General features: G+C 43.5%; 1 protein-coding gene across 2 annotated transcripts in view; it reads left to right on the top strand.

Annotated features, from left to right (window-relative positions):
• LOC137379933 (FYVE, RhoGEF and PH domain-containing protein 5-like) overlaps positions 1 to 16,128 on the top strand; it is a 512,321-nt gene extending 496,193 nt beyond the window's left edge. For both annotated transcript variants that reach the window (XM_068051316.1, XM_068051314.1), the window contains one exon: positions 14,979 to 16,128. In XM_068051316.1, coding sequence (XP_067907417.1) covers positions 14,979 to 15,015 — 37 coding nt within the window. In that variant the 3' untranslated portion in view covers positions 15,016 to 16,128. The remainder of the gene's footprint in view (positions 1 to 14,978) is intronic.
• The last annotated feature ends 1,279 nt before the right edge of the window (positions 16,129 to 17,407 follow it).

Raw genomic sequence — 17,407 nt, 5'->3', positions numbered from 1 at the left:
CGGTATCTATTCTCACTTTACTCAGTGCAGACGGTATCTGTTCTGACTTTACTCAGTGCAGACGGTATCTGTTCTGACTTTACTCAGTGCAGACGGTTTCTGTTCTGACTTCACTCAGTGCAGACGGTATCTGTTGTATCAGTTCTGACTTTACTCAGTGCTGACGGTATCTGTTCTGACTTTACTCAGTGCTGACGGTATCTGTTCTGACTTTACTCAGTGCTGACGGTATCTGTTCTGACTTTACTCAGTGCTGACGGTATCTCTTGTATCTGTTCTGACTTTACTCAGTGCTGACGGTATCTGTTGTATCTGTTCTGACTTTACTCGGTGCTGACGGTATCTGTTCTGACTTTACTCAGTGCTGACGGTATCTGTTCTGACTTTACTCAGTGCTGACGGTATCTGTTTTCACTTTACTCAGTGCTGACGGTATCTGTTCTCACTTTACTCAGTGCTGACGGTATCTGTTTTCACTTTACTCAGTGCTGACGGTATCTGTTCTGACTTTACTCAGTGCAGACGGTTTCTGTTGTGACTTTACTCAGTGCAGACGGTATCTGTTGTGACTTTACTCAGTGCTGACGGTATCTGTTCTCACTTTACTCAGTGCTGACAGTATCTGTTCTCACTTTACTCAGTGCTGACGGTATCTGTTCTCACTTTACTCAGTGCTGACGGTATCTGTTCTCACTTTACTCAGTGCTGACGGTATCTGTTCTCACTTTACTCAGTGCTGACGGTATCTGTTCTCACTTTACTCAGTGCTGACGGTTTCTGTTGTATCTGTTCTGACTTTACTCAGTGCTGACGGTATCTGTTGTATCTGTTCTAACTTTACTCAGTGCTGACAGTATCTGTTGTATCTGTTCTGACTTTACTCAGTGCTGACGGTATCAGTTGTATCTGTTCTGACTTTACTCAGTGCTGACGGTATCTGTTCTGACTTTACTCAGTGCTGACGGTATCTGTTCTGACTTTACTCAGTGCTGACAGTATCTGTTGTATCTTCTGACTTTACTCGGTGCAGACGGTATCAGTTCTGACTTTACTCAGTGCTGACGGTTTCTGTTGTATCTGTTCTGACTTTACTTAGTGCTGACGGTATCTGTTCTGACTTTACTCAGTGCAGACGGTATCTGTTCTGACTTTACTCAGTGCAGACGGTATCTGTTCTGACTTTACTCAGTGCAGACGGTTTCTGTTGTGACTTTACTCAGTGCAGACGGTATCTGTTCTCACTTTTCTCAGTGCTGACGGTATCTGTTCTCACTTTTCTCAGTGCTGACGGTATCTGTTATCACTTTTCTCAGTGCTGACGGTATCTGTTCTCACTTTACTCAGTGCTGACGGTATCTGTTCTGACTTTACTCAGTGCTGACGGTATCTGTTCTCACTTTACTCAGTGCTGACAGTATCTGTTCTCACTTTACTCAGTGCTGACGGTATCTGTTCTGACTTTACTCAGTGCTGACGGTATCTGTTCTCACTTTACTCAGTGTTGACGGTATCTGTTCTGACTTTACTCCGTGCTGACGGTATCTTTTCTGACTTTACACCGTGCTGACGGTATCTGTTGTATCCATTCTCACTTTACTCCGTGCTGACGGTATCTGTTCTGACTTTACTCCGTGCTGACGGTATCTTTTCTCACTTTACTCAGTGCTGACGGTATCTTTTCTCACTTTACTCAGTGCTGACGGTATCTGTTCTGACTTTACTCCGTGCAGACAGTATCTTTTCTGACTTTACACCGTGCTGACGGTATCTGTTGTATCCATTCTCACTTTACTCCGTGCTGACGGTATCTGTTCTGACTTTACTCCGTGCTGACGGTATCTTTTCTCACTTTACTCAGTGCTGACGGTATCTTTTCTCACTTTACTCAGTGCTGACGGTATCTGTTCTGACTTTGCTCAGTGCTGACGGTATCTGTTGTATCTGTTCTGACTTTACTCAGTGCTGACGGTATCTGTTCTCAATTTACTCAGTGCTGACGGTATCTGTTCTCACTTTACTCAGTGCTGACGGTATCTGTTCTCAATTTACTCAGTGCTGACGGTATCTGTTCTCACTTTACTCAGTGCTGACGGTATCTGTTCTGACTTTACTCCGTGCTGACGGTATCTGTTCTGACTTCACTCAGTGCTGACGGTATCTGTTCTCACTTTACTCAGTGCTGACGGTATCTGTTGTATCTGTTCTGACTTTACTCGGTGCTGACGGTATCTGTTGTATCTGTTCTGACTTTACTCGGTGCTGACGGTATCTGTTGTATCTGTTCTGACTTTACTCAGTGCTGACGGTATCTGTTGTATCTGTTCTGACTTTACTCGGTGCTGACGGTATCTATTGTATCTGTTCTGACTTTACTCAGTGCTGACGGTATCTGTTTTCACTTTACTCAGTGCTGACGGTATCTGTTCTGACTTTACTCAGTGCAGACGGTATCTGTTGTGACTTTACTCAGTGCAGACGGTTTCTGTTGTGACTTTACTCAGTGCAGACGGTATCTGTTGTGACTTTACTCAGTGCTGACGGTATCTGTTCTCACTTTACTCAGTGCTGATGGTATCTGTTGTATCTGTTCTGACTTTACTCAGTGCTGACGGTATCTGTTGTATCTGTTCTGACTTTACTCGGTGCAGACGGTATCTGTTGTATCTGTTCTGACCTTACTCAGTGCTGACGGTATCTGTTCTGACTTTACTCAGTGCTGACGGTATCTGTTGTATCTGTTCTGACTTTACTCAGTGCTGACGGTATCTGTTGTATCTGTTCTGACTTTACTCAGTGCTGACGGTATCTGTTGTATCTGTTCTGACTTTACTCAGTGCAGACGGTATCTGTTGTATCTGTTCTGACTTTACTCAGTGCTGATGGTATCTGTTGTATCTGTTCTGACTTTATTCAGTGCTGACGGTATCTGTTGTATCTGTTCGGACTTTTCTCAGTGCTGATGGTATCTGTTGTATCTGTTCTGACTTTATTCAGTGCTGACGGTATCTGTTGTATCTGTTCTGCCTTTACTTGGTGCTGACGGTATCTGTTGTATCTGTTCTGACTTTACTCAGTGCTGACGGTATCTGTTGTATCTGTTCTGACTTTACTCGGTGCTGACGGTATCTGTTGTATCTGTTCTGACTTTACTCAGTGCTGACGGTATCTGTTGTATCTGTTCTGACTTTACTCAGTGCTGACGGTATCTATTCTCACTTTACTCAGTGCAGACGGTATCTGTTCTGACTTTACTCAGTGCAGACGGTATCTGTTCTGACTTTACTCAGTGCAGACAGTTTCTGTTCTGACTTCACTCAGTGCAGACGGTATCTGTTGTATCAGTTCTGACTTTACTCAGTGCTGACGGTATCTGTTCTGACTTTACTCAGTGCTGACGGTATCTGTTCTGACTTTACTCAGTGCTGACGGTATCTGTTCTGACTTTACTCAGTGCTGACGGTATCTCTTGTATCTGTTCTGACTTTACTCAGTGCTGACGGTATCTGTTGTATCTGTTCTGACTTTACTCGGTGCTGACGGTATCTGTTCTGACTTTACTCAGTGCTGACGGTATCTGTTCTGACTTTACTCAGTGCTGACGGTATCTGTTCTGACTTTACTCAGTGCAGACGGTATCTGTTGTGACTTTACTCAGTGCAGACGGTTTCTGTTGTGACTTTACTCAGTGCAGACGGTATCTGTTGTGACTTTACTCAGTGCTGACGGTATCTGTTCTCACTTTACTCAGTGCTGACAGTATCTGTTCTCACTTTACTCAGTGCTGACGGTATCTGTTCTCACTTTACTCAGTGCTGACGGTATCTGTTCTCACTTTACTCAGTGCTGACGGTATCTGTTCTCACTTTACTCAGTGCTGACGGTATCTGTTCTCACTTTACTCAGTGCTGACGGTATCTGTTCTCACTTTACTCAGTGCTGACGGTATCTGTTCTCACTTTACTCAGTGCTGACGGTATCTGTTCTCACTTTACTCAGTGCTGACGGTTTCTGTTGTATCTGTTCTGACTTTACTCAGTGCTGACGGTATCTGTTGTATCTGTTCTGACTTTACTCAGTGCTGACGGTATCAGTTGTATCTGTTCTGACTTTACTCAGTGCTGACGGTATCTGTTCTGACTTTACTCAGTGCTGACAGTATCTGTTGTATCTGTTCTGACTTTACTCAGTGCTGACGGTATCTGTTCTGACTTTACTCAGTGCTGACGGTATCTGTTCTCACTTTACTCAGTGCTGACGGTATCTGTTCTGACTTTACTCAGTGCAGACGGTATCTGTTCTGACTTTACTCAGTGCAGACGGTTTCTGTTGTGACTTTACTCAGTGCAGACGGTATCTGTTCTCACTTTTCTCAGTGCTGACGGTATCTGTTCTCACTTTTCTCAGTGCTGACGGTATCTGTTCTGACTTTACTCAGTGCTGACGGTATCTGTTCTGACTTTACTCAGTGCTGACGGTATCTGTTGTAACTTCTGACTTTACTCGGTGCAGACGGTATCTGTTGTATCTGTTCTGACTTTACTCAGTGAAGACGGTATCTGTTCTGACTTTACTCAGTGCAGGCGGTATCTGTTCTGACTTTACTCAGTGCTGACGGTATCTGTTGTATCTGTTCTGACTTTAGTCGGTGCAGACGGTATCTGTTGTATCTGTTCTGACTTTACTCAGTGCTGACGGTATCTGTTGTAGCTGTTCTGACTTTACTCAGTGCTGACGGTATCTGTTGTATCTGTTCTGCCTTTACTCAGTGCAGACGGTATCTGTTGTATCTGTTCTGACTTTACTCAGTGCTGACAGTATCTGTTGTAACTTCTGACTTTACTCGTTGCAGACGGTATCTGTTGTATCTGTTCTGACTTTACTCAGTGAAGACGGTATCTGTTCTGACTTTACTCAGTGCAGGCGGTATCTGTTCTGACTTTACTCAGTGCTGACGGTATCTGTTGTATCTGTTCTGACTTTAGTCGGTGCAGACGGTATCTGTTGTATCTGTTCTGACTTTACTCAGTGCTGACGGTATCTGTTGTAGCTGTTCTGACTTTACTCAGTGCTGACGGTATCTGTTGTATCTGTTCTGCCTTTACTCAGTGCAGACGGTATCTGTTGTATCTGTTCTGACTTTACTCAGTGCAGACGGTATCTGTTCTGACTTTACTCAGTGCTGACGGTATCTGTTGTAGCTGTTCTGACTTTACTCAGTGCTGACGGTATCTGTTGTATCTGTTCTGACTTTACTCGGTGCAGACGTTATCTGTTGTATCTGTTCTGACCTTACTCAGTGCTGACGGTATCTGTTCTGACTTTACTCAGTGCTGACGGTATCTGTTGTATCTGTTCTGACTTTACTCAGTGCTGACGGTATCTGTTGTATCTGTTCTGACTTTACTCAGTGCTGACGGTATCTGTTGTATCTGTTCTGACTTTACTCAGTGCAGACGGTATCTGTTGTATCTGTTCTGACTTTACTCAGTGCTGATGGTATCTGTTGTATCTGTTCTGACTTTATTCAGTGCTGACGGTATCTGTTGTATCTGTTCGGACTTTTCTCAGTGCTGATGGTATCTGTTGTATCTGTTCTGACTTTATTCAGTGCTGACGGTATCTGTTGTATCTGTTCTGCCTTTACTTGGTGCTGACGGTATCTGTTGTATCTGTTCTGACTTTACTCAGTGCTGACGGTATCTGTTGTATCTGTTCTGACTTTACTCGGTGCTGACGGTATCTGTTGTATCTGTTCTGACTTTACTCAGTGCAGACGGTATCTGTTGTATCAGTTCTGACTTTACTCAGTGCTGACGGTATCTATTCTCACTTTACTCAGTGCTGACGGTATCTGTTCTGACTTTACTCAGTGCTGACGGTATCTGTTCTGACTTTACTCAGTGCTGACGGTATCTGTTCTGACTTTACTCAGTGCTGACGGTATCTGTTGTATCTGTTCTGACTTTACTCGGTGCTGACGGTATCTGTTCTGACTTTACTCAGTGCAGACGGTATCTGTTGTGACTTTACTCAGTGCAGACGGTTTCTGTTGTGACTTTACTCAGTGCAGACGGTATCTGTTCTCACTTTACTCAGTGCTGACGGTATCTGTTCTCACTTTACTCAGTGCTGACGGTATCTGTTCTCACTTTACTCAGTGCTGACGGTATCTGTTCTCACTTTACTCAGTGCTGACGGTATCTGTTCTCACTTTACTCAGTGCTGACGGTATCTGTTCTCACTTTACTCAGTGCTGACGGTATCTGTTCTCACTTTACTCAGTGCTGACGGTATCTGTTCTCACTTTACTCAGTGCTGACGGTATCTGTTCTCACTTTACTCAGTGCTGACGGTATCTGTTCTCACTTTACTCAGTGCTGACGGTATCTGTTCTCACTTTACTCAGTGCTGACGGTTTCTGTTGTATCTGTTCTGACTTTACTCAGTGCTGACGGTATCTGTTGTATCTGTTCTGACTTTACTCAGTGCTGACGGTATCAGTTGTATCTGTTCTGACTTTACTCAGTGCTGACGGTATCTGTTCTGACTTTACTCAGTGCTGACAGTATCTGTTGTATCTGTTCTGACTTTACTCAGTGCTGACGGTATCTGTTCTGACTTTACTCAGTGCTGACGGTATCTGTTCTCACTTTACTCAGTGCTGACGGTATCTGTTCTGACTTTACTCAGTGCAGACGGTATCTGTTCTGACTTTTCTCAGTGCTGACGGTATCTGTTCTCACTTTTCTCAGTGCTGACGGTATCTGTTCTGACTTTACTCAGTGCTGACGGTATCTGTTCTGACTTTACTCAGTGCTGACGGTATCTGTTGTAACTTCTGACTTTACTCGGTGCAGACGGTATCTGTTGTATCTGTTCTGACTTTACTCAGTGAAGACGGTATCTGTTCTGACTTTACTCAGTGCAGGCGGTATCTGTTCTGACTTTACTCAGTGCTGACGGTATCTGTTGTATCTGTTCTGACTTTAGTCGGTGCAGACGGTATCTGTTGTATCTGTTCTGACTTTACTCAGTGCTGACGGTATCTGTTGTAGCTGTTCTGACTTTACTCAGTGCTGACGGTATCTGTTGTATCTGTTCTGCCTTTACTCAGTGCAGACGGTATCTGTTGTATCTGTTCTGACTTTACTCAGTGCTGACAGTATCTGTTGTAACTTCTGACTTTACTCGTTGCAGACGGTATCTGTTGTATCTGTTCTGACTTTACTCAGTGAAGACGGTATCTGTTCTGACTTTACTCAGTGCAGGCGGTATCTGTTCTGACTTTACTCAGTGCTGACGGTATCTGTTGTATCTGTTCTGACTTTAGTCGGTGCAGACGGTATCTGTTGTATCTGTTCTGACTTTACTCAGTGCTGACGGTATCTGTTGTATCTGTTCTGACTTTACTCAGTGCTGACGGTATCTGTTGTAGCTGTTCTGACTTTACTCAGTGCTGACGGTATCTGTTGTATCTGTTCTGCCTTTACTCAGTGCAGACGGTATCTGTTGTATCTGTTCTGACTTTACTCAGTGCTGACAGTATCTGTTGTAACTTCTGACTTTACTCGTTGCAGACGGTATCTGTTGTATCTGTTCTGACTTTACTCAGTGAAGACGGTATCTGTTCTGACTTTACTCAGTGCAGGCGGTATCTGTTCTGACTTTACTCAGTGCTGACGGTATCTGTTGTATCTGTTCTGACTTTAGTCGGTGCAGACGGTATCTGTTGTATCTGTTCTGACTTTACTCAGTGCTGACGGTATCTGTTGTAGCTGTTCTGACTTTACTCAGTGCTGACGGTATCTGTTGTATCTGTTCTGCCTTTACTCAGTGCAGACGGTATCTGTTGTATCTGTTCTGACTTTACTCAGTGCAGACGGTATCTGTTCTGACTTTACTCAGTGCAGACGGTATCTGTTCTGACTTTACTCAGTGCAGACGGTATCTGTTCTGACTTTACTCGGTGCAGACGGTATCTGTTGTATCTGTTCTGACTTTACTCGGTGCAGACGGTATCTGTTGTATCTGTTCTGACTTTACTCAGTGCTGATGGTATCTGTTGTATCTGTTCTGACTTTACTCAGTGCTGACGGTATCTGTTGTATCTGTTCTGACTTTACTCAGTGCTGACGGTATCTGTTGTATCTGTTCTGACTTTACTCAGTGCAGACGGTATCTGTTGTATCTGTTCTGACTTTATTCAGTGCTGACGGTATCTGTTGTATCTGTTCGGACTTTTCTCAGTGCTGATTGTATCTGTTGTATCTGTTCTGACTTTATTCAGTGCTGACGGTATCTGTTGTATCTGTTCTGACTTTACTCAGTGCTGACGGTATCTGTTGTATCTGTTCTGACTTTATTCAGTGCTGACGGTATCTGTTGTATCTGTTCTGACTTTACTCAGTGCTGACGGTATCTGTTGTATCTGTTCTGACTTTTCTCAGTGATGACGGTATCTATTCTCACTTTACTCAGTGCAGACGGTATCTGTTCTGACTTTACTCAGTGCAGACGGTATCTGTTATGACTTTACTCAGTGCTGACAGTATCTGTTGTAACTTCTGACTTTACTCGGTGCAGACGGTATCTATTGTATCTGTTCTGACTTTACTCAGTGCAGACGGTATCTGTTGTATCTGTTCTGACTTTACTCAGTGCTGACGGTATCTGTTGTATCTGTTCTGACTTTACTCAGTGCTGACGGTATCTGTTGTATCTGTTCTGACTTTACTCAGTGCTGACGGTATCTGTTGTATCAGTTCTGACTTTACTCAGTGCTGACGGTATCTGTTCTGACTTTACTCAGTGCTGACGGTATCTGTTCTGACTTTACTCAGTGCTGACAGTATCTGTTCTGACTTTACTCAGTGCTGACGGTATCTGTTGTATCTGTTCTGACTTTACTCAGTGCTGACGGTATCTCTTGTATCTGTTCTGACTTTACTCAGTGCTGACGGTATCTGTTGTATCTGTTCTGACTTTACTCGGTGCTGACGGTATCTGTTGTATCTGTTCTGACTTTACTCAGTGCTGACGGTATCTGTTCTGACTTTACTCAGTGCTGACGGTATCTGTTCTGACTTTACTCAGTGCTGACGGTATCTTTTCTGACTTTACTCAGTGCAGACGGTATCTGTTGTGACTTTACTCAGTGCAGACGGTTTCTGTTGTGACTTTACTCAGTGCAGACGGTATCTGTTGTGACTTTACTCAGTGCAGACGGTATCTGTTCTGACTTTACTCAGTGCTGACGGTATCTGTTGTATCTGTTCTGACTTTACTCAGTGCTGACGGTATCTGTTGTATCTGTTCTGACTTTACTCGGTGCTGACGGTATCTGTTGTATCTGTTCTGACTTTACTCAGTGCTGACGGTATCTGTTCTGACTTTACTCAGTGCAGACGGTATCTGTTGTGACTTTACTCAGTGCAGACGGTTTCTGTTGTGACTTTACTCAGTGCAGACGGTATCTGTTGTGACTTTACTCAGTGCTGACGGTATCTGTTCTCACTTTACTCAGTGCTGACGGTATCTGTTGTATCTGTTCGGACTTTTCTCAGTGCTGATGGTATCTGTTGTATCTGTTCTGACTTTATTCAGTGCTGACGGTATCTGTTGTATCTGTTCTGCCTTTACTTGGTGCTGACGGTATCTGTTGTATCTGTTCTGACTTTACTCAGTGCTGACGGTATCTGTTGTATCTGTTCTGACTTTACTCAGTGCTGACGGTATCTATTCTCACTTTACTCAGTGCAGACGGTATCTGTTCTGACTTTACTCAGTGCAGACGGTATCTGTTCTGACTTTACTCAGTGCAGACGGTTTCTGTTCTGACTTCACTCAGTGCAGACGGTATCTGTTCTGACTTTACTCAGTGCTCACGGTATCTGTTGTATCTGTTCTGCCTTTACTCAGTGCTGACGGTATCTATTGTATCAGTTCTGACTTTACTCAGTGCTGACGGTATCTGTTCTGACTTTACTCAGTGCTGACGGTATCTGTTCTGACTTTACTCAGTGCTGACGGTATCTCTTGTATCTGTTCTGACTTTACTCAGTGCTGACGGTATCTGTTGTATCTGTTCTGACTTTACTCGGTGCTGACGGTATCTGTTGTATCTGTTCTGACTTTACTCAGTGCTGACGGTATCTGTTGTATCTGTTCTAACTTTACTCAGTGCTGACAGTATCTGTTGTATCTGTTCTGACTTTACTCAGTGCTGACGGTATCAGTTGTATCTGTTCTGACTTTACTCAGTGCTGACGGTATCTGTTCTGACTTTACTCAGTGCTGACGGTATCTGTTCTGACTTTACTCAGTGCTGACAGTATCTGTTGTATCTTCTGACTTTACTCGGTGCAGACGGTATCAGTTCTGACTTTACTCAGTGCTGACGGTTTCTGTTGTATCTGTTCTGACTTTACTCAGTGCTGACGGTATCTGTTCTGACTTTACTCAGTGCAGACGGTATCTGTTCTGACTTTACTCAGTGCAGACGGTATCTGTTCTGACTTTACTCAGTGCAGACGGTTTCTGTTGTGACTTTACTCAGTGCTGACGGTATCTGTTCTCACTTTTCTCAGTGCTGACGGTATCTGTTCTCACTTTTCTCAGTGCTGACGGTATCTGTTCTCACTTTACTCAGTGCTGACGGTATCTGTTCTCACTTTACTCAGTGCTGACGGTATCTGTTCTCACTTTTCTCAGTGCTGACGGTATCTGTTCTCACTTTACTCAGTGCTGACGGTATCTGTTCTGACTTTACTCAGTGCTGACGGTATCTGTTCTGACTTTACTCAGTGCTGACGGTATCTGTTCTGACTTTACTCAGTGCTGACGGTATCTGTTCTCACTTTACTCAGTGCTGACAGTATCTGTTCTCACTTTACTCAGTGCTGACGGTATCTGTTCTGACTTTACTCAGTGCTGACGGTATCTGTTCTCACTTTACTCAGTGCTGACGGTATCTGTTCTGACTTTACTCAGTGCTGACAGTATCTTTTCTGACTTTACACCGTGCTGACGGTATCTGTTCTGACTTTACTCCGTGCTGACGGTATCTGTTCTGACTTTACTCCGTTCTGACAGTATCTTTTCTGACTTTACACCGTGCTGACGGTATCTGTTGTATCCATTCTCACTTTACTCCGTGCTGACGGTATCTGTTGTATCCATTCTCACTTTACTCCGTGCTGACGGTATCTGTTCTGACTTTACTCCGTGCTGACGGTATCTTTTCTCACTTTACTCAGTGCTGACGGTATCTTTTCTCACTTTACTCAGTGCTGACGGTATCTGTTCTGACTTTGCTCAGTGCTGACGGTATCTGTTCTCAATTTACTCAGTGCTGACGGTATCTGTTCTCAATTTTCTCAGTGCTGACGGTATCTGTTCTCACTTTACTCAGTGCTGACGGTATCTGTTCTCACTTTACTCAGTGCTGACGGTATCTGTTCTGACTTTACTCAGTGCTGACGGTATCTGTTCTCACTTTACTCAGTGCTGACAGTATCTGTTCTCACTTTACTCAGTGCTGACGGTATCTGTTCTCACTTTACTCAGTGCTGACGGTATCTGTTCTCAATTTACTCAGTGCTGACGGTATCTGTTCTCACTTTACTCAGTGCTGACGGTATCTGTTCTCACTTTACTCAGTGCTGACGGTATCTGTTCTGACTTTACTCCGTGCTGACGGTATCTGTTCTGACTTTACTCCGTGCTGACGGTATCTGTTCTGACTTTACTCCGTGCTGACGGTATCTTTTCTCACTTTACTCAGTGCTGACGGTATCTTTTCTCACTTTACTCAGTGCTGACGGTATCTGTTCTGACTTTGCTCAGTGCTGACGGTATCTGTTCTCAATTTACTCAGTGCTGACGGTATCTGTTCTCACTTTACTCCGTGCTGACGGTATCTGTTCTGACTTTACTCCGTGCTGACGGTATCTTTTCTCACTTTACTCAGTGCTGATGGTATCTTTTCTCACTTTACTCAGTGCTGACGGTATCTGTTCTGACTTTGCTCAGTGCTGACGGTATCTGTTCTCAATTTACTCAGTGCTGACGGTATCTGTTCTCAATTTACTCAGTGCTGACGGTATCTGTTCTGACTTTACTCCGTGCTGACGGTATCTTTTCTCACTTTACTCAGTGCTGACGGTATCTGTTCTCACTTTACTCAGTGCTGACGGTATCTGTTCTCACTTTACTCAGTGCTGACGGTATCTGTTCTCAATTTACTCAGTGCTGACGGTATCTGTTCTCAATTTACTCAGTGCTGACGGTATCTGTTCTCACTTTACTCAGTGCTGACGGTATCTGTTCTCAATTTACTCAGTGCTGACGGTATCTGTTCTCACTTTACTCAGTGCTGACGGTATCTGTACTCACGTTACTCAGTGCTGACGGTATCTGTTGTATCTATTCTCACTTTACTCAGTGCTGACGGTATCTGTTCTCACTTTACTCAGTGCAGACGGTATCTGTTCTCACTTTACTCAGTGCAGACGGTATCTGTTCTCACTTTACTCAGTGCTGACGGTATCTGTTGTATCTGTTCTCACTTTACTCAGTGCTGACGGTATCTGTTCTGACTTTACTCAGTGCTGACGGTATCTGTTCTCAATTTACTCAGTGCTGACGGTATCTGTTCTCACTTTGCTCAGTGCTGACGGTATCTGTTCTCAATTTACTCAGTGCTGACGGTATCTGTTCTCACTTTGCTCAGTGCTGACGGTATCTGTTCTCAATTTACTCAGTGCTGACGGTATCTGTTCTCAATTTACTCAGTGCTGACGGTATCTGTTCTCACTTTACTCAGTGCTGACGGTATCTGTTCTCAATTTACTCAGTGCTGACGGTATCTGTTCTCACTTTACTCAGTGCTGACGGTATCTGTTCTCACTTTACTCAGTGCTGACGGTATCTGTTCTCAATTTACTCAGTGCTGACGGTATCTGTTCTCAATTTACTCAGTGCTGACGGTATCTGTTCTCACTTTACTCAGTGCTGACGGTATCTGTTCTCACTTTACTCAGTGCTGACGGTATCTGTTCTCAATTTACTCAGTGCTGACGGTATCTGTTCTCACTTTACTCAGTGCTGACGGTATCTGTTGTATCTATTCTCACTTTACTCAGTGCTGACGGTATCTGTTCTCACTTTACTCAGTGCAGACGGTATCTGTTCTCACTTTACTCAGTGCTGACGGTATCTGTTGTATCTATTCTCACTTTACTCAGTGCTGACGGTATCTGTTGTATCTATTCTCACTTTACTCAGTGCTGACGGTATCTGTTCTCACTTTACTCAGTGCTGACGGTATCTGTTGTATCTATTCTCACTTTACTCAGTGCTGACGGTATCTGTTGTATCTGTACTCACGTTACTCAGTGCTGACGGTATCTGTTCTCACTTTACTCAGTGCTGACGGTATCTGTTCTGACTTTACTCAGTGCTGACAGTATCTGTACTCACTTTACTCAGTGCTGACAGTATCTGTACTCACTTTACTCAGTGCTGACTGTATCTGTACTCACTTTACTCAGTGCTGACAGTATCTGTACTCACTTTACTCAGTGCTGACTGTATCTGTACTCACTTTACTCAGTGCTGACTGTATCTGTACTCACTTTACTCAGTGCTGACGGTATCTGTTCTCACTTTACTCAGTGCTGACAGTATCTGTTGTATCCATTCTCACTTTACTCAGTGCTGACAGTATGTGTTTTGACTTTACTCAGTGCTGACAGTATCTGTTGTATCCATTCTCACTTTACTCAGTGCTGACAGTATCTGTTCTCACTTTACTCAGTGCTGACAGTATGTGTTTTGACTTTACTCAGTGCTGACAGTATCTGTACTCACTTTACTCAGTGCTGACTGTATCTGTACTCACTTTACTCAGTGCTGACGGTATCTGTTCTCACTTTACTCAGTGCTGACAGTATGTGTTTTGACTTTTCTCAGTGCTGACGGTATCTGTTCTCACTTTACTCAGTGCTGACAGTATGTGTTTTGACTTTACTCAGTGCTGACGGTATCTGTTCTGACTTTACTCAGTGCTGACTGTATCTGTACTCACTTTACTCAGTGCTGACGGTATCTGTTCTCACTTTACTCAGTGCTGATAGTATGTGTTTTGACTTTACTCAGTGCTGACAGTATCTGTTGTATCCATTCTCACTTTACTCAGTGCTGACAGTATCTGTTCTCACTTTACTCAGTGCTGACAGTATGTGTTTTGACTTTACTCAGTGCTGACGGTATCTGTTCTGACTTTACTCAGTGCTGACGGTATCTGTTCTGACTTTACTCAGTGCTGACGGTATCTGTTGTATCTGTTCTCACTTTACTCAGTGCTGACGGTATCTGTTCTGACTTTACTCAGTGCTGACGGTATCTGTTGTATCTGTTCTCACTTTACTCAGTGCTGACAGTATGTGTTTTGACTTTACTCAGTGCTGACGGTATCTGTTGTATCTGTTCTCACTTTACTCAGTGCTGACAGTATGTGTTTTGACTTTACTCAGTGCTGACGGTATCTGTTCTGACTTTACTCAGTGCTGACGGTATCTGTTGTATCTGTTCTCACTTTACTCAGTGCTGACAGTATGTGTTTTGACTTTACTCAGTGCTGACGGTATCTGTTGTATCTGTTCTCACTTTACTCAGTGCTGACAGTATGTGTTTTGACTTTACTCAGTGCTGACGGTATCTGTTGTATCTGTTCTCACTTTACTCAGTGCTGACAGTATGTGTTTTGACTTTACTCAGTGCTGACGGTATCTGTTGTATCTGTTCTCACTTTACTCAGTGCTGACAGTATGTGTTTTGACTTTACTCAGTGCTGACGGTATCTGTTGTATCTGTTCTCACTTTACTCAGTGCTGACAGTATGTGTTTTGACTTTACTCAGTGCTGATGGTATCTGTTTGCACTGTTGACTTTTAATTGTCTGACATTTTGTGTTTCAGATGGATTGAAGCTATGCTCGAAGCCTCCATATTATAGCATCCGTGGGCCTTTGTACTGTGAGATATTCCTTTTTGTTTTGTCCTCCAGCGGGCATGCATTGGAACCATCATGATTCGCTGCCATAATAAAATATTTCTCACATCACAAGACAATTCTTAAAGGAAATTTTTTGACTGTACTCAGCTGCAAGTGCTCTCAGTCATTCACATACAGCATTCCACACAATTTTTCTTCTGATTTCCACAGCTAATTAAATAAGTTGCTCCTCTTCAAAAGGCCATTGCAACAAGTTGTCCCTGTACTGGAATATTGGGAGGAGTGAGTAACAATAATGCGGTTACACTGTCTGTATCCTGAACACTTGGGAATTTAAATACAGAAGGTCTGGTTTAAAATGTTTCCTCTGGGTGCTTGTGGTTCTGCCAGAGATTTTGGAAAGCAAATGAGTCTCAACCTTGGAAAATTTGTCATGATGGAGTAGGGATGAGGTCATGTCAGGGTGGGGTTGGGGGTCAAGGTTGGGCTGGAATGATAGCTGTCAGTCACTTCCAAGTGGGATCCCCTTGGATGCTGCGAAGCAATCTAGGCTCAGTAATGTGAAGCACCCACTCTATCGAGCCGGGCTAGTGTTGATCTTTTGTATTAAGACAAAACTTTAATTCTTTGCTTGCTGAAGAAATAGGGTATACGATTGTCTGAGATGAAAGAGGTTTAAAGGCCATCCATGTATACAAAATGTGTCTAGCTTCCCACCCCACCCTTGCATGTCGGAACTGCAGCAAGGCCCCTCTGTGGGACTGCACTCTATCAAATCGGCTGTCGGGAGGGGTCTGATCTTTTCAGGTGGGGTGTGAGTGCTTGGTGAAGGTGAGCTAATCGCTCAGTGTTTGCAGATTGGTGAACTTGTTCCTTTTTATGATTTGTGAGTGATTGATTGTAAAATGACAATGCCTGAAATTAGAATTAATCTCACTGGAAATTAATGAAATGCACTATAGAAACTTGGAGTTCAAACTATGTCCTGGAAATGGCTGAGCAGAAATTGTAAATGTATAATAATATATTATAAATAGTGATAGAGTCGCTGGCTGCTGTAGCCTGGAGCCAACTCCTGATGACGATTGTCTATTTCCGACCAATGTAAGGAAAAGTAAGAAAGTCTGAAAGGAAAATATAATAAACAATCTGAAATCACATGTGTTTCATTCAATGACTATTGTTCGAGCTCTGGTATTTTGTTGTTGGAAGATCCAAGCATATCCTTACCTGGAGTTCTTTCCTGTAGTGGACTCTCCAAAAACCCAGCAATTCCCAGCATCACACCCTAACAGTGATTACCTTAACCCTAATGCAGTGTAACTAACCATAATCCTCCCCTAACCCTATTAATATTGAGGGGGTTTAGTACCTTTCAAAGTGGATGAATCACTAGGCCTGGATGAAATGTATCTCAGGCTGCTAAGAGAAGCTAAAGAGGAAATAGCAGAGGCTCTGACCATTATTTTCCGATCCTCTCTGGCTACAGGTGTGGTGCTGGAGGACTGCTAACATTGTACTATTGTTTTAAAAGGGAGGAAGGGATAACCTGAATATCAGCCTAACATTGTTAAGAGCAAAATACTGCGGATGCTGGATTCTGAAATGAGAACAGAAAGTGCTGGAAATACTCAGCAGGACTGGCAGCATCTGTGGAGAGAGAAACAGAGTGGCAAATTATTGGGAACAAATTCTGAGACGCAAGATAAATTGTCATTTGCAAAGGCATGGATTAATCAAGGATAGTCAGCATAGATTTGTTAAGGGAAGGTCATGTCTGACTAAATTGATGGAATATTTTGAGGAGGGTTGATGAGGGTCGTGTGTTTGATGTAGTCTACACGGATTTTAGCAAGGCTTTTGACAAGATCCCACATGGCAGACTAATCAGAAAAGTAAAAGCTCATGGGATCCAAGGGAAAGTGGCAAGTTGGATCCAAAATTGGCTTAGTGGCAGGAAGCAAAGGATAGTGGTCGATGGACGTTTCTGTGACTGGAAGACTGTTTCCATTGGGGTTCTGCAGGCTCAGTACTGGGTCCCTTGCTGTTCCTGTTATATATCAACGATTTGGCTGTGTGGTTGATAGTGAGGAGGACAGCAGTAGACTGCAGGAAGATATCAATGGACTGGTCAAGTGAGCAGAAAAGTGGCAAATGGAATTCAATCTGGAGAAGTGTGAGGGAAGGCATTTGGGAAGAGCAAACAAGGCAAGGAAATACACAATAAATGGTAGCACTTTGAGAAGTGTAGAGGAACAGACAGACCCTGGAGTGCCTGTCCACGGGTCCTTGAAGGTAGCAGGACAGGTCGATAAGGTGGTTAAGAAGGCAAATGGGATACCTTCCTTTATTAGCCGAGGCGTAGAATATAAGGGAGGTTATGCTGGAACTG

The sequence above is a fragment of the Heterodontus francisci genome, chromosome 19 (genome assembly GCF_036365525.1).
Source record: "Heterodontus francisci isolate sHetFra1 chromosome 19, sHetFra1.hap1, whole genome shotgun sequence".
NCBI classification, from domain to species: Eukaryota; Metazoa; Chordata; class Chondrichthyes; order Heterodontiformes; family Heterodontidae; genus Heterodontus; species Heterodontus francisci.
The sequence above is the reverse complement of the archived record's forward strand: the minus strand, read 5'-3'. Positions and strand labels throughout refer to the sequence as shown.